This window comes from Bombina bombina, chromosome 1 (genome assembly GCF_027579735.1).
Source record: "Bombina bombina isolate aBomBom1 chromosome 1, aBomBom1.pri, whole genome shotgun sequence".
Lineage (NCBI taxonomy): Eukaryota > Metazoa > Chordata > Amphibia > Anura > Bombinatoridae > Bombina > Bombina bombina.
Genome location: NC_069499.1, coordinates 1042370562 through 1042395132, shown reverse-complemented (window position 1 = coordinate 1042395132; position 24571 = coordinate 1042370562). Strand labels below are relative to the sequence as shown.

The window sequence follows — 24571 nt, the reverse complement described above, 5'->3', positions numbered from 1 at the left end:
TATAGTAAACATAATTAAATGAATACATCTAAAGTAAATAAACAGAGTTATATACTTAAGAATCTGAAAACTGCTTATATTAACTGTTCAACAAAGGATGAGAGAACAGTAATGTCAGCCACAGATAAAGCCGAGCTAAAAATATAAACAGTACGTGAATATGCTTTACTAAGGTTATATTTAAATTCTAAAGAATCCTAAAAACAAGTACCAATTTCCATAGAAATAGTAGTACAGTTCCAAGAGGGAATCAGAATAACCATTCTCTAGAATATAATACAGTACAGATAGTATAATGAATAGGAAAAAAACCTCAAAAGCAACAAATGTTAAAATCCAGTTTTGAAAATGATTATTAACATAGTTAATAGGAGGACTAGACTCCTAAAAGCTATAAATAGAAAAAAAATCCTTAACAAAGAACAAAAAAAACGTTCAAATGAAAAATAAGGAGTATTTTCAACAAACTGTCTGATACAGGAGCCTTTGAGCTATCAGTAGAATAAACTTAAGTATGCTGTTGGTCAGAACAAAATTAAAACAATTTTGAAAAGACCTCATAAGTTTACTCAAAGGCATAAAAGCAGTCATAACCTTGTATGATATAAGAAACAACATGTGATGTCTGCAGATTAAATCAAGTACATGAACTGAATATGTAAAAAACAGTAAAATGTTATTGTACATGTAGAAACATTGCTAGCATAAAACATGATAAATAAATTCCACATAATTAAGCTGAAACAACAACAGCTAAAAAAATGAAAAGATTACATTTAGCTTTGCAGAATTGTGTTCCAAGGCATCATAGTTTCTACAGTAACATCAGTCAGGATCAGAATGAGACATCTCGCAAAATGTAACAGAAAAAAACAAAAAACATTTAGGCAAAACATTCAATTTCCACAATGTAACAGTTTCAATAGAGAAAAACAAAAAGCAGGCATAATAGTTTATGAAAACCGCGAGTAAGAGAGGGATAAAATGTCTAAATTTTGGCGTCAAGAATGACGCATTACACAAAAAGTTAACATTTTTTGGTGCAAAACTAACACCAGGAAATGACACAACTCGCCTACATAAACACTATTTCGTGCAAAATCAACTAGCGTCAAAGACGCAGGAAATGACGAAATTTGCGCCAAAGGAGCAACTTAGCTCCAAAAATGATGCAATAAAAAAACAGCATTTTGCGCCCTAGAAAAAAAAAAAGTCAAATTAGAAAAAGACTGAACCCCAGGTAAAAAAAAACAGAATTTATGTTTACCTGATAAATTACTTTCTCCAACGGTGTGTCCGGTCCACGGCGTCATCCTTACTTGTGGGATATTCTCTTCCCCAACAGGAAATGGCAAAGAGCCCAGCAAAGCTGGTCACATGATCCCTCCTAGGCTCCGCCTACCCCAGTCATTCGACCGACGTTAAGGAGGAATATTTGCATAGGAGAAACCATATGGTACCGTGGTGACTGTAGTTAAAGAAAATAAAATATCAGACCTGATTAAAAAAACCAGGGCGGGCCGTGGACCCGACACACCGTTGGAGAAAGTAAATTATCAGGTAAACATAAATTCTGTTTTCTCCAACATAGGTGTGTCCGGTCCACGGCGTCATCCTTACTTGTGGGAACCAATACCAAAGCTTTAGGACACGGATGAAGGGAGGGAGCAAATCAGGTCACCTAAATGGAAGGCACCACGGCTTGCAAAACCTTTCTCCCAAAAATAGCCTCAGAAGAAGCAAAAGTATCAAACTTGTAAAATTTGGTAAAAGTGTGCAGTGAAGACCAAGTCGCTGCCCTACATATCTGATCAACAGAAGCCTCGTTCTTGAAGGCCCATGTGGAAGCCACAGCCCTAGTGGAATGAGCTGTGATTCTTTCGGGAGGCTGCCGTCCGGCAGTCTCGTAAGCCAATCTGATGATGCTTTTAATCCAAAAAGAGAGAGAGGTAGAAGTTGCTTTTTGACCTCTCCTTTTACCGGAATAAACAACAAACAAGGAAGATGTTTGTCTAAAATCCTTTGTAGCATCTAAATAGAATTTTAGAGCGCGAACAACATCCAAATTGTGCAACAAACGTTCCTTCTTTGAAACTGGTTTCGGACACAGAGAAGGTACGATAATCTCCTGGTTAATGTTTTTGTTAGAAACAACTTTCGGAAGAAAACCAGGTTTAGTACGCAAAACCACCTTATCTGCATGGAACACCAGATAAGGAGGAGAACACTGCAGAGCAGATAATTCTGAAACTCTTCTAGCAGAAGAAATTGCAACCAAAAACAAAACTTTCCAAGATAATAATTTAATATCAACGGAATGCAAGGGTTCAAACGGAACCCCCTGAAGAACTGAAAGAACTAAATTGAGACTCCAAGGAGGAGTCAAAGGTTTGTAAACAGGCTTGATTCTAACCAGAGCCTGAACAAAGGCTTGAACATCTGGCACAGCTGCCAGCTTTTTTGTGAAGTAACACCGACAAGGCGGAAATCTGTCCCTTCAGGGAACTTGCAGATAATCCTTTTTCCAATCCTTCTTGAAGGAAGGATAGAATCCTAGGAATCTTAACCTTGTCCCAAGGGAATCCTTTAGATTCACACCAACAGATATATTTTTTCCAAATCTTGTGGTAAATCTTTCGAGTTACAGGCTTTCTGGCCTGAACAAGAGTATCGATAACAGAATCTGAGAATCCTCGCTTCGATAAAATCAAGCGTTCAATCTCCAAGCAGTCAGCTGGAGTGAAACCAGATTCGGATGTTCGAACGGACCCTGAACAAGAAGGTCTCGTCTCAAAGGTAGCTTCCAAGGTGGAGCCGATGACATATTCACCAGATCTGCATACCAAGTCCTGCGTGGCCACGCAGGAGCTATCAAGATCACCGACGCCCTCTCCTGATTGATCCTGGCTACCAGCCTGGGGATGAGAGGAAACGGCGGGAACACATAAGCTAGTTTGAAGGTCCAAGGTGCTACTAGTGCATCCACTAGAGCCGCCTTGGGATCCCTGGATCTGGACCCGTAGCAAGGAACTTTGAAGTTCTGACGAGAGGCCATTAGATCCATGTCTGGAATGCCCCACAGCTGAGTGACTTGGGCAAAGATTTCCGGATGGAGTTCCCACTCCCCCGGATGCAATGTCTGACGACTCAGAAAATCCGCTTCCCAATTTTCCACTCCTGGGATGTGGATAGCAGACAGGTGGCAGGAGTGAGACTCCGCCCATAGAATGATTTTGGTCACTTCTTCCATCGCTAGGGAACTCCTTGTTCCCCCCTGATGGTTGATGTACGCAACAGTCGTCATGTTGTCTGATTGAAACCGTATGAACTTGGTCCTCGCTAGCTGAGGCCAAGCTTTGAGAGCATTGAATATCGCTCTCAGTTCCAGAATATTTATCGGTAGAAGAGATTCTTCCCGAGACCAAAGACCCTGTGAGGAAGGGACGACGCTTGAATCAGAATGTTGTCCAGGTAAGGTACTACTGCAATGCCCCTTGGTCTTAGCACCGCTAGAAGGGACCCTAGTACCTTTGTGAAAATCCTTGGAGCAGTGGCTAATCCGAAAGGAAGCGCCACGAACTGGTAATGTTTGTCCAGGAATGCAAACCTTAGGAACCGATGATGTTCCTTGTGGATAGGAATATGTAGATACGCATCCTTTAAATCCACCGTGGTCATGAATTGACCTTCCTGGATGGAAGGAAGAATAGTTCGAATGGTTTCCATCTTGAACGATGGAACCTTGAGAAACTTGTTTAAGATCTTGAGATCTAAGATTGGTCTGAACGTTCCCTCTTTTTTGGGAACTATGAACAGATTGGAGTAGAACCCCATCCCTTGTTCTCTTAATGGAACAGGATGAATCACTCCCATTTTTAACAGGTCTTCTACACAATGTAAGAACGCCTGTCTTTTTATGTGGTCTGAAGACAACTGAGACCTGTGGAACCTCCCCCTTGGGGGAAGTCCCTTGAATTCCAGAAGATAACCCTGGGAGACTATTTCTAGCGCCCAAGGATCCAGAACATCTCTTGCCCAAGCCTGAGCGAAGAGAGAGAGTCTGCCCCCCACCAGATCCGGTCCCGGATCGGGGGCCAATATTTCATGCTGTCTTGGTAGCAGTGGCAGGTTTCTTGGCCTGCTTTCCCTTGTTCCAGCCTTGCATTGGTCTCCAAGCTGGCTTGGCTTGAGAAGTATTACCCTCTTGCTTAGAGGACGTAGCACTTTGGGCTGGTCCGTTTTTACGAAAGGGACGAAAATTAGGTCTATTTTTTGCCTTGAAAGGCCGATCCTGAGGAAGGGCGTGGCCCTTACCCCCAGTGATATCAGAGATAATCTCTTTCAAGTCAGGGCCAAACAGCGTTTTCCCCTTGAAAGGAATGTTTAGTAGCTTGTTCTTGGAAGACGCATCAGCCGACCAAGATTTCAACCAAAGCGCTCTGCGCGCCACAATAGCAAACCCAGAATTCTTAGCCGCTAACCTAGCCAATTGCAAAGTGGCGTCTAGGGTGAAAGAATTAGCCAATTTGAGAGCATTGATTCTGTCCATAATCTCCTCATAAGGAGGAGAATCACTATCGAGCGCCTTTATCAGTTCATCAAACCAGAAACATGCGGCTGTAGTGACAGGGACAATGCATGAAATTGGTTGTAGAAGGTAACCCTGCTGAACAAACATCTTTTTAAGCAAACCTTCTAATTTTTTATCCATAGGATCTTTGAAAGCACAACTATCCTCTATGGGTATAGTGGTGCGTTTGTTTAAAGTAGAAACCGCTCCCTCGACCTTGGGGACTGTCTGCCATAAGTCCTTTCTGGGGTCGACCTTAGGAAACAATTTTTTAAATATGGGGGGAGGGACGAAAGGAATACCGGGCCTTTCCCATTCTTTATTAACAATGTCCGCCACCCGCTTGGGTATAGGAAAAGCTTCTGGGAGCCCCGGCACCTCTAGGAACTTGTCCATTTTACATAGTTTCTCTGGGATGACCAACTTTTCACAATCATCCAGAGTGGATAATACCTCCTTAAGCAAAATGCGGAGATGTTCCAACTTAAATTTAAATGCAATCACATCAGGTTCAGCCTGTTGAGAAATGTTCCCTGAATCAGTAATTTCTCCCTCAGACAAAACCTCCCTGGCCCCCTCAGATTGGGTTAGGGGCCCTTCAGAGATATTAATATCAGCGTCGTCATGCTCTTCAGTAACTAAAACAGAGCAGCCACGCTTACGCTGACAAGGGTTCATTTTGGCTAAAATGTTTTTGACAGAATTATCCATTACAGCCGTTAATTGTTGCATAGTAAGGAGTATTGGCGCGCTAGATGTACTAGGGGCCTCCTGAGTGGGCAAGACTCGTGTAGACGAAGGAGGGAATGATGCAGTACCATGCTTACTCCCCTCACTTGAGGAATCATCTTGGGCATCATTGTCATTATCACATAAATCACATTTATTTAAATGAATAGGAATTCTGGCTTCCCCACATTCAGAACACCGTCTATCTGGTAGTTCAGACATGTTAAACAGGCATAAACTTGATAAGAAAGTACAAAAAACGTTTTAAAATAAAACCGTTACTGTCACTTTAAATTTTAAACTGAACACACTTTATTACTGCAATTGCGAAAAAACATGAAGGAATTGTTCAAAATTCACCAAATTTTCACCACAGTGTCTTAAAGCCTTAAAAGTATTGCACACCAAATTTGGAAGCTTTAACCCTTAAAATAACGGAACCGGAGCCGTTTTAAAACTTTAACCCCTTTACAGTCCCTGGTATCTGCTTTGCTGAGACCCAACCAAACCCAAAGGGGAATACGATACCAAATGACGCCTTCAGAAAATCTTTTCTAAGTATCAGAGCTCCCTCACATGCGACTGCATGCCATGCCTCTCAAAAACAAGTGCGCCACACCGGCGCGAAAATGAGGCTCTGCTTATGCTTTGGGAAAGCCCCTAAGAAATAAGGTGTCTAATACAGTGCCTGCCGATATTATTATATCAAAATACCCAGATAAAATGATTCCTCAAGGCTAAATATGTGTTAATAATGAATCGATTTAGCCCAGAAAAGTCTACAGTCTTAATAAGCCCTTGTGAAGCCCTTATTTACGATCGTAATAAACATGGCTTACCGGATCCCATAGGGAAAATGACAGCTTCCAGCATTACATCGTCTTGTTAGAATGTGTCATACCTCAAGCAGCAAGAGACTGCACACTGTTCCCCCAACTGAAGTTAATTGCTCTCAACAGTCCTGTGTGGAACAGCCATGGATTTTAGTTACGGTTGCTAAAATCATTTTCCTCATACAAACAGAAATCTTCATCTCTTTTCTGTTTCTGAGTAAATAGTACATACCAGCACTATTTCAAAATAACAAACTCTTGATTGAATAATAAAAACTACAGTTAAACACTAAAAAACTCTAAGCCATCTCCGTGGAGATGTTGCCTGTACAACGGCAAAGAGAATGACTGGGGTAGGCGGAGCCTAGGAGGGATCATGTGACCAGCTTTGCTGGGCTCTTTGCCATTTCCTGTTGGGGAAGAGAATATCCCACAAGTAAGGATGACGCCGTGGACCGGACACACCTATGTTGGAGAAAATAAAATTATTTAAACTTCCCAAACATGATTCCTATACTGAAACTGTTTAGACTGCAAAAGGGAAATACACATAGACCTGACTCATGGCAAATATAAGAATACATAGATTTAAAACTTTATATTAATACATAAAGCGCCAAATCATAGCTGAGAGAGTCTTAAATAATGAAAACATATTTACCGAAAGACACCCATCCACATATAGCAGATAGCCAAACCAGTACTGAAAACTATCAGCAGAGGTAATGGCATATAAGAGTATATCATCGATCTGAAAAGGGAGGTAGGAGATTAATCCCTACGACAGATATCAGAGAACCCTTGAAAAGATTTCCCGCAAGGAAAACCATAAAATCAATAGGCGATACTCTCTTCACATCCCTCTGACAAACACTGTACTCAGAGGAATTGGGCTTCAGAATGCTTAGAAGCGCTTATAGAAGAAATCATAAAAAAACAAGCACAAACTTCACCACCTCCATAGGAGGCAAAGTTTGTAAAACTGAATTGTGGGTGTGGTGAGGGGTGTATTTATAGGCATTTTGAGGTTTGGGAAACTTTGCCCCTCCTGGTAGGATTGTATATCCAATACTAGGGCTGCACGATTAACCGCACATGCGTTTTTAAACCGCGATTAATCACCGCAGTTAAAAAAACCGCGAGAGTACGCGATTTTCTTGAAAAAAATAAATTCTTTAATCTTCATGAAAACTGAGGTGGAGAGGGAGGATGAGAGGCGAACCAGGGTGCGGCCGTGGGCGGACCTGAGAATGCCCGCGAAACGGCCATTTTTGCAGAGAATTATGAGTGAGTGGCAGCAACTGGCTTTCATTCTGACCAGCAGTCATCTGGGAGTAGTGTGGCGGTGGTCAAGCGTTGGTGTGGCGGTGGGACAGCTCAAAGTTAACTTGTTATGTACTACTACCTCCTGTCCTGTATATAACTGTGTTGATGTGTTCTACTTCTTAGTGATCTTTTATATAGATCTACTACTACAGAATAGCTGTGACTAGTGTGATTGTCTATGACAGGCTGCAGGATGTCAGGATTGACCTTGTCAATGCAATATCCCTCATGTTTCCCTGGACAGTAACTCCTAAAATGAATAACACATGCAGCAGTGTGTGCATTCATTGTACTTACTTTACTGCTAACTGCACTTAAATGTATTTATATATACAGAACTTACAAGTCATACTGTTGTAAAGAGCAATTTTCAGGTTTCTCCATGCTTACACTGCTTCATATGTTAATTATACCACTGTGTCCACACTGTTAGAATGACTGTCCAATAAAACATGAATCTTGTGTGAACTTGTGTGTCATAAGACCTAATAACCGGCTAGTGGCTACTACTTTATCACATCACAGGCAGCACATTTTATTGTAACTATTTTTTGTTTTGTATTTTTATGCTCAAATAATGTATTGGATATTGATAAACCTGTACATTAATATTCAGTAGTGTTAAATAAATTGTTTAATGCTAAATGAAGGTGTTATAGTCATTTTTTTGGTCATATCGCCCAGCCCTATCCCATACGTTACTAGCTCATGGACTCTTGCCAATTACATGAAAGAAATGTCTTTTTACTAAAGTGGTCCTTAAAGGGACACTGAACCCAATTTTTTTCTTTTGTGATTCAGATAGAGCATGCAATTTTAAGCAACTTTCTTACCCCTATTATCAATTTTTCTTCGTTCTCTTGCTATCTTTAATTGAAAAAGAAGGCATCTAAGCTTTTTTTTTGGTTCAGACCTCTGGACAGCACTTTTTAAATTGGTGGATGAATTTATCCACCAATCAGTGAAGACAACCCAGGTTGTTCACCAAAAATGGGCTGGAATCTAAATTTACATTTTTGCATTAAAATAAAGATACCAAAAGAATACAGAACATTTGATAATAGAAGTAAATTAGAAAGTTGCATAAAATTGTATGTTCTATCTGAATCCCGAAAGAAAAAAAATTGGGTACAGTGTCCCTTTAAAGTGATGGTACAGGGGGGCGGAGCCTGACTGTGCTCAGAGATGGCGGTGTAATCTCTGAGCTCCAGGAGCTAAGAATATAAAACAGTGATTTTGAGCTGTCTGAACAGTTAATCTGAGACGGAAAACCCTAGCTTATGAACCGGAGATATAACCCTTGCTGATGTAAGGCTGATAAGCTGCAGAGAACAACTTGTACCTCAAACACGGAGGCGGACATATGAGGCCTAGCTAAGTGCTCCCATCCGGAGCCACGTCCGGTACTACAGTGACAGAGACGCAGGGATGCCTCTGAAAGGACTTAGCCGTTAACCCAGGCCACCGGACATCACTATATGAGGTGAGCACCCCCGGAGGGTAGCGGGCACTAACCGGCTAGCCTAGGGTTTAAAGCGCAAACTGAAGGTGACATGCAACGTGGCGGCAAATGGCGGTCTGACGCAGCCACTTTTTTACACAAGCGGTTGCCATAAAACAGCAAGTAAACAAGTCATAAGCAAGAAGGGATCATGAATAGGCAGAAAACTACAGTAACAATTCATAGCGAACAGCAGGCTAGAATATTTGAGCCAAATTTATTAAAAGCAAATAAGTGTATGATTCATGTTTCGAGGGGCCCCGGTGTCAAGCGCAGCCCACACACATAACTATTGAGACATAAAACAAAATAAGGACTGAGTGAGACTACGGTACGGTCATTAAAAGAAAGGAAGATTTGAGCCAAAATAACCACGATAGACCACGTGTATCACTTCTGCAGTGTAAGGCTTCTGTAATATTCCACACAAGCAGCTACTGGAACATTAAACAGAACGACGCAACACTACAGCTATTACCTCCCAAGTATTAGAGGGAACTGCTTTATACCACATACCACAATACCACCTTTCAGGGTTGGCTACACTGTTACCACTACAAACGGAAGGCGACAAGACATCTATCAAAATCTTTAATTATATGAGATGGCGGCTAAAAAACTGACAAAAGCAGACAAAGTTTCTAAGTCACAGAATATCAACCCATATTTCAGACCCACCAAACTCAATAAACCTACAAATGATACTATAAGAGATGAAGATGGTGACTCTGAGCAGGAGACAGACACTTTGGGAGCTGAAGGAGATCAAACACCAGCTACTAGAGCAGATTTGCGCCTACTAGTCTCAAAACAGGACATAGCAGCTAACTTTGAACGTCTGTGGGAAAAGATAGACTCTATGCATACCTCTGTTACCGATAGTCTCACTGATATTAAGTCTGATATTACTGATTTGGGAGGCAGAATTGAAACGCTGGAAGAACAAAAAGAGGCTATATCAGAAGATCTCTCCTCAGTAACTGAGGCAATCAATTCCCAACAACAATCTATCAATGAGCTTCAAGACAAAATTGAAGATCTTGAAAATAGAGGCAGGCGAAATAATATTAGAATGAAAGGCATACCAGAAACGGTCCTGAACAAAGACCTCCACATATACCTGCAACAGCTGTTTAGAGCCATTGCTGGCGACAAAGAGGACTCCACATATAACATTGAAAGGGCCCACAGGGCTCTCAGAGCAAGACCGAAAGATGATGCCCCACCGAGAGACGTCATTGTGAAGATGGCGATCTTTCAAGAAAAGGAGAAAATTATGTCTGCATCCCGACAAAATTCAACATTTAAGTTTCAAGGTACAATTGTCCAATTCTTTCAGGACTTGAGCGTCAGAACCTTACAGAGAAGATTCCAGCTACGACCACTCACAGCTATGCTACGGAAGCACCAGATCCAATACCGCTGGGGGTTCCCGTTCGCTCTACACATTATCAGAGATGGCAAATCCTTAACTGTAAAAGAAGAAGAAGAAATTCCAAATATCTGTGGGCTGTTGGGCCTGGATCCTCCATCGATTCCAGCGAACATACCAGCTAAACAACACAAAAACCTTCAACTTTCACAACAAGATACCCCACAGTCAAAATGGCAGTCTTCTAATAGGAAAAAACTTAAAAACAGATGACTCTTGCTGAGAGACTTCAGGGTATCACCTTGGAACTAAGGACACATACTGAACTTTGAGGTTCGCCTCAGAATTGTATATACCGATTTCCATAGCATTCTTGTCTAAGACTGGGTAAAGTATGATTCACACTGTCTTGCCAATTGCATTAGAATTTACTGTTCACAATTTCTAACTGTTAATTTCACTGTTTAAAATACTAGTTATATTTATAGAGGCCGCTCCTTCAAGATGAGTCATCATGAGATTTGTTGTCTCTCTATATAAGAGAGACTTGGTTAATGTATTTCTTTTTTTCTATTTTTTATGCATATTGTTCTTTTTTCTTATTATCTTTTTTTTTCAATCAATATTTTATTATGGTTCTGAGTCACATATTACATTGAGGTGTGTGAGAGCGAAGCTTGGGTGGAATAGGAAGAATGCTACAAGACACCAGGGGAGGGTAAGATTCTTTCATATGTCAGGAGATGTAAATATATGGCGAGCAAACACTACTAATGCCTAAAATACACTTAGTTTCTCACAATGTGAGAGGATTAAACTCAGACATTAAGCGCAGGGTAGCTATGGCGCACTACCTTAGACTGCACGCTAACGTTCTTTTCCTACAAGAGACTCATCTAACACATACAAATATCCCTAAATACTGGTCTCGAGCGTTTCCACTCCACTATCACGCCACCACAGAAACAAAAAAAAGAGGTGTATCCATACTCATTCACTCTTCCTTAAACTTTAGACACGAATCCACTCTAGCAGACCCAGAGGGCAGATATCTAATTATAAAGGGACAGCTGGATGACTCCGATATTATTTTTTGCAATATATATGCCCCTAATGACAACCAGCACACGTTCTTTAGGGACATTTCCCACTTACTAACAGACTGGTCGCAACATAAAGTAGTGTTGGCTGGGGATTTCAACGTTAACATGAAAACTATTAATTCCGACAAAAACCTAAAGTTAAACAATAAACAACTCCGACATAACAGGATTATTAAATCAATTCAAGACACCCTTACACCTCATACTCTCACAGACACTTGGAAATTCCTGTATGGGGAGACTAATGACACCACATTTTATTCAGCCGCTCACAAGTCTTATACAAGAATTGACTACATATTAGTTAGCCAGATTTTACTCCCACTAGTGCTATCATCAGAAATCCATCCATGTACCTGGTCTGATCACTCCCCAATCTCAATTCAACTCAATGGGGTTACTGACCCTAAAAGATCTAGAACATGGACCTTTGACCAGTCCGTGCTTAGAGATAAACACACCCTAGCTAATATAAGCGAACTGTTGAGTGAATTTTGGAGATTTAATAGTGATTCTACCAACAACCCGATACACACCTGGGCAGCACACAAAGCGTACCTCAGAGGTCTGCTAATCCAGCTTAAATCTCGCTCTTTATACCACAAAAACACCTTAATAACTCAGCTTCAGAATGATATAAAACAGCTAGAAAACCAACACAAACGAACCCAGAGCAAACCAGTCATAAAAGAACTAAACAAGAAAAAAGATAATCTAAATAGCATTCTAAACTCTATTGCAGCCAGAGCGATAATGAAATTAAAGACGCAATACTATGTGTTCGCTAACAAACCGGATAAATTTCTTGCACACAAAATACGCGAACGCTGTAGAGCCTCTGCTATACCAAACATAATTAATTCACAGGGGGTGTCTGTGTCTCATCCCCAGGAGATTGTTAATACCTTCGCAGAATTTTATGGGAAACTATATGATGGTAAAAAAGTTAGTCATACACAACAAATTGAGTCAGAAACTATAGACTTTCTCACCGATGCTAATCTAAACCAAATTTCAGAAGATGATAGAAAGTCATTGAACTCACAGGTTTCCCCTCAGGAAGTATCATTAGCCATCAAAGACCTTAAAAAAGGTAAAGCCCCTGGTCCAGACGGATTTGCAGGAGAATATTATAAAATGTTTAGCCCCATACTGCTCCCCCATTTAACTAACTTGTGCAACCACATTCTAGAGGGCCATCCAATTCCACCTGAACTTTTAATGGCGAAAATAGTGGTGATTCCCAAACCAGGTAGAAACTCAAAATACTGCTCAAATTATCGCCCCATATCACTTATTAATCAGGATCTCAAAATATTTACGAAAATTCTGGCTAATCGTCTTAAAGCAATACTGCCCAACCTGATACACCCCGACCAGGTGGGTTTCATAAAAGATAGGGAAGCCCCAGACAATATCAGACGTATAATAGACTCCATACACTACTTGTTTGTCACCAAAACGCCTTCTCTGCTCCTATCCTTGGATGCGGAGAAGGCGTTTGATAGAATAGATTGGAAATACCTACTTCAGGTGCTCCGCACCATGGGATTTAACGGACCTTTTGTAACAGCGATTGAAAGGATATACTCGAACCCCACAGCACAAGTCACAGGTTACAAATCCAAAATCTTCCCCATCCTCAACGGAACTAGGCAGGGATGTCCTTTGTCACCCCTCCTATTTGCCCTCTGCATAGAACCTCTAGCAGCCCAGATTAGGAATTCCCCAGACATATCAGGTTTTAAAATTAAATCCACTGAATACAAATTGACATTGTTCGCTGACGATATTTTATTAACAATTACCAAACCTCTGATCTCACTGCCTAACCTATACCAACTTTTGGACAAATTCTCATCGATTTCGGGTTACAAAATTAATTTAGAGAAATGCGAAGCCCTACCTATCACATTACCAGCCCACACACAAAAACTAATTGAACTAAACTTCACCATGAAATGGGCTAAACGTACTATTAAATATCTAGGTGTCCATTTAACGACCCAATTCAGCCAACTGTACAAAGCCAACTACACACCACTGTTCAAAGAGATCCGGCATGATCTCCAGAAATGGGCACATTATTCCTTTTCCTGGTATGGCCGTAAAGCAGCGGTCAAGATGAATATCCTACCACGCCTGCTCTACCTTTTCAGAACACTCCCAATCAAAATCCCAACCCCAGAGCTAGCTCAGATTCAATCAGAGTTGATTAGATTTATTAGAGGGAAAAAATCTCCTAGAATTCCGGCCACCTGTTTAACGAGACATAGAACATTAGGGGGAGTGGGGGTCCCCAATCTTGTCGACTATTATAAGGCGGCAAGATTGGCTCAAACAACCTTACTAGATAACCCCAATATTGATACTATATGGCCAATCCTGGAAGCTGAAATGGGGGGCTGGAATTACCCAGCAGACGTCCTATGGGGGAAGGAGACACAGACACTCACCACACAACATATTAGACTTCCTACCCTAGACTCAACCTTTATATCCTGGAACAAAGTAGCTAAGATGACCAAACTGAAACCCACATATTCTAAAAACATACCAATTAAATATCTATTGCCGCAAGATTCCCACCCGATAATAGACAAATGGCGTAATAAGGGTCTCTACAGAGTGGCTGACTTTCTAAGTGGAACGACAATTTTAACATTTACCCAGATTCAGGAGAAAATCAATCCTTTAATACTAAACTGGTTTTTATACTTGCAAATAATATCGGCCCTTAGGAAATTTCAACAACACTATACAACCCAGAACACTACAGTACTGGAGATCATATGCAAAGCACCGCACAGACCAAAACACACCATCTCAAAGTTGTACTCTGCTATACAATCTGCACAGACACAGACAAAATCCCAATTAATATTAAACTGGGAAAGAGATCTGGGAATAGAGAAAGACCTACAGGAGTGGGATGATATATTTAGGGAAACAGATAGAGGACTACTAAGCGCAGACTTAAGGGAAAATGCACTTAAAACGGCCTATAGATGGTACTTGACTCCAATACAGACAGCACATATGTCCCAGACGGGAACCAGACTATGCTATAGAGGATGTAATATGTTGGGAACCTACTCACATTTATGGTGGAAATGCGACAAAATTAAGCAAATTTGGGACAACCTCTCTTTACTAATAAGTAATACTTTAAACGAAAAGATTCAACTTACACAATCACAGGCACTCCTACATGTCCGACTGCCTAATTTTAATAAACCAATTAACACATTCATCAAGATCTTATGCACGGTTACCAGATCTTGCATAGCTAAATATTGGAAAACTGGTGCACTAACATGGCAAGAGGTTTTAAACAAAATTAACGCAACTTATTCTATGTATGATTCGGCAGCCTGGATTCTGGATAATAAAGCAGCAGTAGACAAAATATGGTTTTATTGGATTCTACAAGGGACACCTCAAATCACTCATATCCCCACAGAGAATCTTGATCCTCTGCCCAGCGCCTAATCTCTACACCCACGCCACTCATAACTCCATGATGTGTATACCTTTATTTAAACTGTCACAAAGATACTAACATTATTAATAATTGACTCACACAATTGATAATTGATATTTTTTGTATTTCTTTTATCCTTTTATTTATGTTTTTCTGTTGCCTTGTTTTTGAGTTTGAAAAGGTTTATTATCATAATGTACGATTGTAAATGTACTACAAATACTGTTCAATAAAAAAATTTCAACATAAAGTGATGGTACAGACTATAAGAATGTTGCAATGGAAAATATTTTAGTTTGCAAGCAAAACCACAATTATTTTTTAAAGTGGTTTTTATAATAAAAGATTTATAATCCTAATTGATATTGTCTGTTCCTCCACCCCTTTCATTTCCTCTTTTGGCTGGGCTGTGATGTATAGAGCAGTCCCACCCACTCTCTACCTAGGCTTTCTAAGGGCTGGACTTCAAGATTATCAAAATGACACGTTGACTGAATATTCATCCAAGTGGGCCGGCATAACATTACAATAGAAGCATTACTTTATGCACTAATTAACCCTTTCACAGATTGATTAACCCCTTAAGGACCAAGGCCATTTTTCAATTTCTTTCCCTGAAGGACCAGGGCTATTTTTACATTTCTGCGGTGTTTGTGTTTAGCTGTAATTTTCCTCTTACTCATTTACTGTACCCATACATATTATATACCGTTTTTCTCGCCATTAAATGGACTTTCTAAAGATACCATTTTTTCATCATATCTTATCATTTACTTTAAAAAAATGATAAAATATTAGGAAAAAATGGAAAAAAAACACTTTTTCTAACTTTGACCCCCACAATCTGTTACACATCTACAATCACCAAAAAACACCCATGCTAAATAGTTTCTAAATTTTGTCCTGAGTTTAGAAATACCCAATGTTTACATGTTCTTTGCAACTTATAGGGCCATAAATACAAGTAGCACTTTGCTATTTCCAAACCACTTTTTTTTAAAAATTAGCGCTAGTTACATTGGAACACTGATATCTTTCAGGAATCCCTGATTAACCCTTGACATGTATATATTTTTTTTTAGAAGACATCCCAAAGTATTGATCTAGGCCCATTTTGGTATATTTCATGCCACCATTTCACCACCAAATGCAATCAAATAAAAAAAATTGTTCACTTTTTCCCAAATATTTTCACAAACTTTAGGTTTCTCACTGAAATTATTTACAAACAACTTGTGCAATTATGGCATAAATGGTTGTAAATGCTTCTCTGGGATCCCCTTTGTTCAGAAATAGCAGACATATATGACTTTGGCGTTGCTTTTTGGTAATTAGAAGGCCGCTAAATGCCACTGCGCATCACACGTGTATTATGCCCAGCAGTGAAGGGGTTAATTAGGGAGCATGTAGGGAGCGTCTAGGGTTAATTTTAGCTTTAGTGTAGTGTAGTAGACAACCCCAAGTATTGATCTAGGCCCATCTTGCTATATTTCATGCTACCATTTCACAGCTAAATGCGATCAAATAAAAAAAAAACGTAAAATTTTTCACAATTTTAGGTTTCTCACTGAAATTATTTACAAACAACTTTTCAAAGTATGGCATAAATGATTGTAAATGCTTCTCTGGGATCCCCTTTGTTCAGAAATAGCAGACATATATAGCTTTGGTGTTGCTTTTTGGTAATTATAAGGCCGCTAAATGCTGCTGCACATCACATGTGTATTATGGCTAGCAGTTAAGGGGTTAATTAGGGAGCTTGTAGGGAGCTTGCAGGGTTAATGTTAGCTTTAGTGTAGAGATCAGCCTCCCACCTGACACATCAGACCCCCTGATCCCTCCCAAACAGCTCCCTTCCCTCCCCCCACAATTGTCCCCGCCATCTTAAGTACTGGCAGAAAGTCTGCCAGTACTAAAATAAAAGGTATATTTAAAAAAAAAAAAAAAATTGTATTGCATATTTACATATGCAGCTGTGTAGGACCCCCCCCTTAGCCCCCAACCTCCCTGATCCCCCCCCAAACAGCTCTCTAACCCTTCACCTCTACCTTACTGGGAGCCATCTTGGTTACTGGCAGCTGTCTGCCAGTACCCTGTTTTCAAATACAAATGTGTTTTTTTTTAAAAAAAAATTATTTTTTCTGTAGTGTAGCTTCCCCCCCCCCCCCCCCCCACAGACCAATTACCCACCCGCTCCCAGATCCCTTAGATCAGTGATTTTTAACCTTTTTTTTGCCGTGGCACACTTTTTTACATAAAAAAACCTGTGGCACACCACCATCCCAAAATTTTTAAAAAAATCACACATTGTAGCCTAATACAGCATATATATATACACATACACACAAACACACACATACTGTATGTATTGTGCTGTTATGCCATGCCTCCTACAAACTACCCCTGCACTGGGAGTAAAAAACAAGCAAAGTTTTAAAAATATGTCACACTGTTGTCAGTCTGCCGTGGCACACCTGAGGATCTCTCACGGCACACTGGTTGAAAAACACTGCCTTAGATTTTCTTTTGTTGGGGATTTTATCCCCCCTTACTGCCACTCATATAGCATGTATTTGCTGTAGTGTAGCGGTTCCCACCTGCTCCCTCCCCGTGCACGCGCCCGCCACCCCCTGTGCACGTGCGCGCTCCCGACTATCCCGCCCCCCTCTCTCTTCAGTTTTTCATCGATGGCCGCCCACCCGCCTCCCACGGTCAGCTCCCACCCACCAACGATTGCGGCCATCGATGCCGGTGCAGAGAGGGCCACAGAGTGGCTCTCTCTGCATCGGATGGGGGAAAAAGGTTATTGCAGGATGCCTCGATATCGAGGCATCACTGCAATAACCGTAAAGCGGCTGGAAGCAATCAGGATCGCTTCCAGCCGCTTTAATCCCCAAAGTCGTACAGGGTACGTCGCTGGTCTTTAAAGACCAGGTTGTGTGCGACGTACCCTGTATGACTCGTGTCGTTAAGGGGTTAAAAAAAGAAATGTACACAATACATACTTTTTTAATCGCAAATATTACATATATGGCATTTGATTAGTTAAAGTTTAACAATCTTCAATCCTCAAATGAAAAAAAGAATACAGGATCATAGTGCACCACTGTAACATAATAGACAATCCACTTTATAAGAACACTGGTACTCATGCTCTTCTGAGCTACGATTAGCAAAAAAATAAAAGCTCCATATAACAACCCTCAGGAATCCAAATCTCCTTCATACAACATTTATTTAAAACACTGGGAATATTGAGCCTTTATCCGGTTACTAATAACAGTAAACGTGTCTCTAGAACTCTGCCCACTAAGGTATTGTACAAACAAAGAGATGTAAAACAGTTCTGGTACATCCAGCAGAGTCCTGGAAGCCAAGCAGTCTTGGTTGTCAAGTGTCAGAGGCATCTGCCTTCATATGGTAACAGAGCACAAAAAAGCATACGTATGAATGAAAGCTTAGGAGTCGGCCTATATTAGGTTCAGCACCTGGGTACCGCTTGCTGATTGGTGACTAAATGTAGCCACCAATCAGCAAGCACTATCCAAGGTACTGAACAAAAAATGGGCAGGCTCCTAAGGTTTCATTCCTGCTTTTTCAAATAAACATAGCAAGAGAACAAAGAAAATTGATAATAGGAGTAAATTGGAAAGTTGCTTAAAATTGCATGCTCTATCCGAATCATTAAAGAAAAAAAAATGGGTTTAGTGTCCATTTAAAGGTACAGTATACACTCATTTTCATATAACTGCATGTAATAGACACTACTATAAAGAATAAGATGCAGATACGGATATAAAAATCCAGTATAAAACGGTTTAAAAACTTACTTAGAAGCTCTCAGTTTAGCTCTGTTGAAAAGGTAATTGGAAAGCCCACTGCAAGTGGCAAATAAGACCCCCCCCCTTCTTTTGCATATGAAAAGACCCTTTACACAAACAGGAGCAAGCTGGAGTTGGTAGCCGACGGTATTCTAATAAAACTTTGGGGCTTGGTTGGTCTGAAAATCAGAGCAATGTTATTTAAAAATAAGCAAATCTATACATTTTAAAAAAAACAAAACAAATGTATGAGCTATATAAAATAATCTACAAAATATTTATGCAAAGAAAAATGTGTATAATGTCCCTTTAAGTTAAGAATATGCTAACAATGCTTTACATAAGATTATATTACATCTAACTTGGCCTAGAAAAACTATGTAGGTTCTGTAATATATCGTAATAACGTGGTATCAAATATTAAAAATGTGTGGGTTGTGCGCAACACTGACTGAAAAAAATCTAGCGAACCAGCTATACAATATAGGAATAGGGGAGTATTCTCACTGGAGTTTATTAACAGACAATTAATCATAAAATAAAAATGCTTGTTTCATTACTACAGTAAGGAGATCTAATATAATACGGTCCTGATACAGTAATTACTGCCCACCTATAGAAATTCTCTGATCCCCCGATGGCAACCAGGCAGTAAGTGTTAGTGAGTTTAGCGAAACATCCGATCTCATTATTATTTTCGAAGGAGGCCCGAACTGCCATGACTGCTCCACAAGGCGAATTTTCTTACTAAAAATAATAATAAGTATGTTAATTATACCGATAGCGACGGTGTGTAGATAATCACACGCCCAAATATCTTCTGTCTGCCAAGAAGGGCTGCATCACATTTGAGTCCGACGTTAATGCGTTAACTATAGTACTTCAAAATACATCAGTTAAAAGATGTCTGGGCCTTACCGTTGCCCGGTAATGCCAATTTCGTTCTCGATTAATTCCTATTAAAGCCTGAATACAGTCTCTCGCCAACTTCAGTGCAAACACGTGGCCACCAACACCGTAATGAACCCCACGGCTGTGTCCCTCTACACTCTTCCGGGTTGCGTGACGGCTGCCGGAAGCGCAGTTCCGTTGCCATGGTACTAGCAAAGCAGATTTGCAAAAGCGAGTATGTACTTCATACGCCATCTTAGATAAGGGAATTATTTTCTGGAATACAGACTTTGTTGAATAGACATGCAAATGTAATTTGTACAGCCTACAATTGTGCTCATTTTAGTTTAGCCAATTGCATGTGATAGTAGTCGTAACAAAGAATCTTCGATGGCTTTAGCTTAGGATCAGAATTTAACTAAGGACACAAACATACTTAATTTCTAGTTCAGCCATTATTTTGTTTAAAAAACACTGTGACGTATAAATACTGCCTGAGAAAGGTGGTTTGTCACTTGCCTTCTGTACTCAGAATAATATCTCAAGAACAAAAATATAATTTCCAGGAACACTTTTTAGCAGAACAAGGACCATTTATGATTTGTATAGCTACCCCAAAACAATCACATTATCTAGTAGTATATTTTAGCTATAACTTATTGCTTAAAGGGGGTATGTGAGTCAAAATGAATCTTTAATGAATCAGATGGAGCATATAATATTTAATTTCACTTCTAATAAGAAATTTAGTTTGTCAGTCTTGAGTACCTTTGTTGAAAATAATAAGTACATATCTTCAGCAGCAGGAATGCACTACTGGTGTTTGGTGGGTTTCTTTTTTTTATTGACTCACCAGATGTGCTCTGCAAGCTGCTCCCGCCTCCCAGCAGAAAGCAGTGCATTGTTGCTATGGATATGACTTTAACTATGGGTTTAATCCCTTTGCATGGTTTAAACACATAGTTATATGCAAGCAACAGTGCAATATTACTTTTTACAGTTTGTTTCTACAACATTACAGCCCTTAGATGCAGGTTAAACTATCAAGCTCATCATCACCTCCCATACTCTCAAGCACATAATTAGTATAGAAAGAATAACTTTACAGCAAGTACCCAAATAATTAAGCAAGAGTTAAATTAGTAACCCTTTAGCATCTGTACAGCATTACACCATACTAGTTCATAGATGTTACACAGCCTTTAATGAGACAGGTTTTCCCCACAGTTTGGTTAAAGGGACAGTATACTCCGAATTTCCACAGTCAAAATTACATGTGCAACATGTATTTAACCAATGTTTAATTCATCAAATGTTTAAATAACAGTTTTTATCTTATCTATTTTCAACTTAAACTTGTACCACTTGTGTATTCACTGTCCGCCTCCATGACCGCCGCTTTTTTTCAATATATTGGAAGAATCCCAATTCATCCAATAATGTTGATATCGGTCGCGCTATGTACCTGCTATGCGAACGCGCGCACGATGACATCATCTGCTTCTGGGTTCCGCTATTCCTAGTTCTGCGCATGCCCAAAATCATAAGTTCACGTCAAGCGCTCGATGCTTCCAAGATTGCATATACTAGATTGAGGAGCGTGAGTGAGCAATAGTGGGAGGTTAAATGTGAGTCACATCATTTGCATGTGGGAAGTACAGAGTTGGTCTATACCTCCCACATTGGAGATGCCGTGGAGGGGTTGGAGAATGGACATAGAGTAACGGTTAGGCTGCAAAACTTATGATTTAATAAAACATGTCAATTTTATTTTTTGTCAAAATTAACAATGCGGTTAGATTATAAGGATATAGAAGACGTTAGTGTTAGCTTTTACATCCTCTGAGTTTACTGACCCTTTAACCTGCTAAATGCTGTGTTGCAGTGCTGGAATAGAAAATAATATATTTAGATACATGGAGGATTTGTTTTTTTTAAATGTTTTACTTTTGCTAAAACACCATTGAAAGCCTCACAGGCAAGTGGCATTTGATGAGGTAAATAGTATATATTTTTTTATCTTTGCTTCAGCAGTAATTGTGGGCAATAGGTTAATAGACAAAGAAATGCCCCAGTAAATCTATATATTTTTCTGTATATTCTGTGAATTCAAGTCCCAGCACATAGTTAAAGTCCCACTGTGAGCTTCAAGAGCTGAAGCTGATCATAGCCAGTGATTGGTGGGGTTCTGCAACTGCTGCTGCAGATTGGCTCACTGTTTGTTTGCTGTATTGGACCAGCAGTTTTCTGTGGTTTGTCAGTGGGACTGTAACTATGTATTTAACACCCTTGTGAGAGATAGGCACATAGAGTTGGATTGCTTGTAGTGCAGAAATTACAATAGAATATCCGTTATAAAAAAATTTAGGCTGACATTCTCCCCGCTGTTTGAGCTAGGCAGATAGTTTTGTCTGTGACAAGGGGGATGGTATGTGACATGGAACATATCTCTGAACTATCCTGATACAAATGGTACAGGAGTTAGCCCTAGGAAGGATAAATACAACATCTAGTGATGGCCCTAACTTTTCTCTGTATATGGTGAGGATACTACGCTTCAGTTCCTATCCTCTCTGTATCTTTGTATTCTTCAAGTGGCTCTGTTCCTTTTTGCCTCTTTTCTGCTTTTTCCCTTATACAAATTATTTTTTATAAAAAGAAAGTGTCCGCAGCTAATAATTGGAAATGAACAACAAAATATAAGCAATTTCTATATCTTGGCCCATACCCTGGGCCCAGATTCAGAACTTTTTTTCATTTTCTGCAATGAGATTTTTTTGTAGTGTCTCTGAAGAGCCAGTGTTGCTGCATTCTTTGTCCTTACTCAGTGTGCATGAGGACTAGTTCATGTACAGCCTTGCTGATGTCTGCTGTACGTTCCCACAGTGTCAGTTTGTCTGGGAACCTGCTCTACTGTACTGCTGGGGGTCTATATGCTTATTTTGGAGGGGCTGCTGCACCATGCTTATACTGCTGATGTATACTATATGCTTCCTAAAGGATGGCACTTAGAAATGAGAGTCTCTCTCTCTCTCTCTCTCTCTCTCTCTCTCTCTATATATATATATATATATATATATATATATATACCCACACACACACACACATATATATATATATATACACAGTACACACACATATATACAGTCGTATGCAAAAGTTTAGGCACCCCTGACAATTTCCATGATTTTGATTTATAAATAATTGGGTGCTTGGATCAGCAATTGGGTGCATAACTGGAACTGGAAAGTTCTACACAGGTAAAATGGTTGATGACGCAAGAACTAGAATGGCAAACCACCGCTCTAGTATTCGGTCAGCAATCCAAAAAGGGAAATCTGATCTACCGGTGGCCCGGCACTTCTTAGAAGCTGGTCATTCAGTGAAAGACTTAAGATTTCGTCTCATAGATCATGTCCCCAAACTGAGAAGAGGACGTGACAGAGCGAAGATCCTCCTAAGGAAGGAGGCTAGATGGATCTATGAGCTCGGAACGCTCAGCCCTAGGGGACTCAATGTGGAGTCTGGATGGCAATGCTATTTAGACTGAACTGACATAGAGAACAGATTTGATAGTCTGCATTCATTTATGGTCTTGTCATGGGCGGCTATAACATTTGTGACAACTTTTGGATCGTTTTGATCCTATGAAAGTCTACTATTCATTAATTGGGTTGGTGCAGAGGGGGCAGTCCCTCAACCTGACAATAGAGTAATCCCATGAGCCTACGCCTTGAAGCTTATTTACACCTCATGTAAAGATTTAGTTGATGTATATCTTAACATATATCTGACTATATAGTGTAGCTGATTACCACTGGTCAGTTTGATACTTGTTTTTAAATTTTGTTTTAATTGTATAGTTAGCATAAATATATATTTTTTTATGTATACACACACAGTAATGTTGCTTTTTACTTTGCTGGTCACTAGTGGTTCACCTGGATATGGAATTTCGATTAGTGTAACCTTATTCCCATAGTCACCGATGCTTTGTTGTAGGGTGGTAATCATGCCTTAGGCGATTTATTAGGAGGGCTATTCCCACTTTCAGATGGAGTTAGAGAATAAAAAATAGAGCTAAGGATTATTATGCTCTTGTTCTATTAGGACTAATGACTAAATAGGGTCAACACATAGATTGTAAGTTTTGAGTATATATTATAGATAAGATGGTATATGGGTTGGGGCTATTTGTTTTTGGCTCTAATGAGATATTAAGTTTTTTCTACTACTTGATATTTCTTTCTGTGGGATATTCTTTGTTCTTGTTTTTTGATATATATATTTTTTTGGTTGTTGATATTTTTTATGGTTGATATATTGTTTGATAGATTGTAATTTGTGTGGATATATACTTGATAGGCTTTACTTTTTGTCACCCTTTGATGCTCATGTCTAGTTTGGAGCAATTACTTGCCTCTCATCGGCTGCTATATAGTGTAGGCTTGACGTTTTTTGTTTCTCTGGTAACAAATACTTTTACCCACGCCTATGATGGGCATGGTTTAAAGGGACAGTAAACCTTAAAAATAATGTTATATAATTCTGCACATAGTGCAGAATTATATAACATTATATTAGCCAAACATTATAAAACATAATTGTACCCTATTAATTTAAAAAAAACCCCCGCTGTTTTACAGACCCGCTTTCTGTACTCTGCTGAGCGGGTCTGTTATATTTACTCGGCGCATCGGGCCAGCTGTATAGTCACAGCCCGGCCCGACTGCGCCATAAGACTAAGTGCAGCTCGCTCCTGCTCTGTCTGACAGCAGGAGCGAGCTGCACTTAGTGCTATGGCGCGGTCGGGCCGGGCTGTGACTATACAGCTGGCCCAATGCGCTGAGTAAATATAACAGACCCGCTCAGCAGAGTACATAGAGCGGGTCTGTAAAACAGCGTTTTTTTTTTTAAATTAATAGGGTACAATTATGTTTT

General features: G+C 39.9%; 1 protein-coding gene across 1 annotated transcript in view; it reads right to left on the bottom strand.

The window, feature by feature from the left end:
* EIF6 (eukaryotic translation initiation factor 6) overlaps positions 1-19807 on the bottom strand; it is a 40722-nt gene extending 20915 nt beyond the window's left edge. The window contains exons 1-2 of the mRNA XM_053720650.1: positions 19658-19807; positions 19353-19486 (exon numbers count right to left, since the gene is read on the bottom strand). Coding sequence (XP_053576625.1) covers positions 19353-19459 — 107 coding nt within the window. The 5' untranslated portion in view covers positions 19460-19486; positions 19658-19807. The remainder of the gene's footprint in view (positions 1-19352; positions 19487-19657) is intronic.
* Between the last annotated feature and the right edge of the window lie 4764 nt (positions 19808-24571).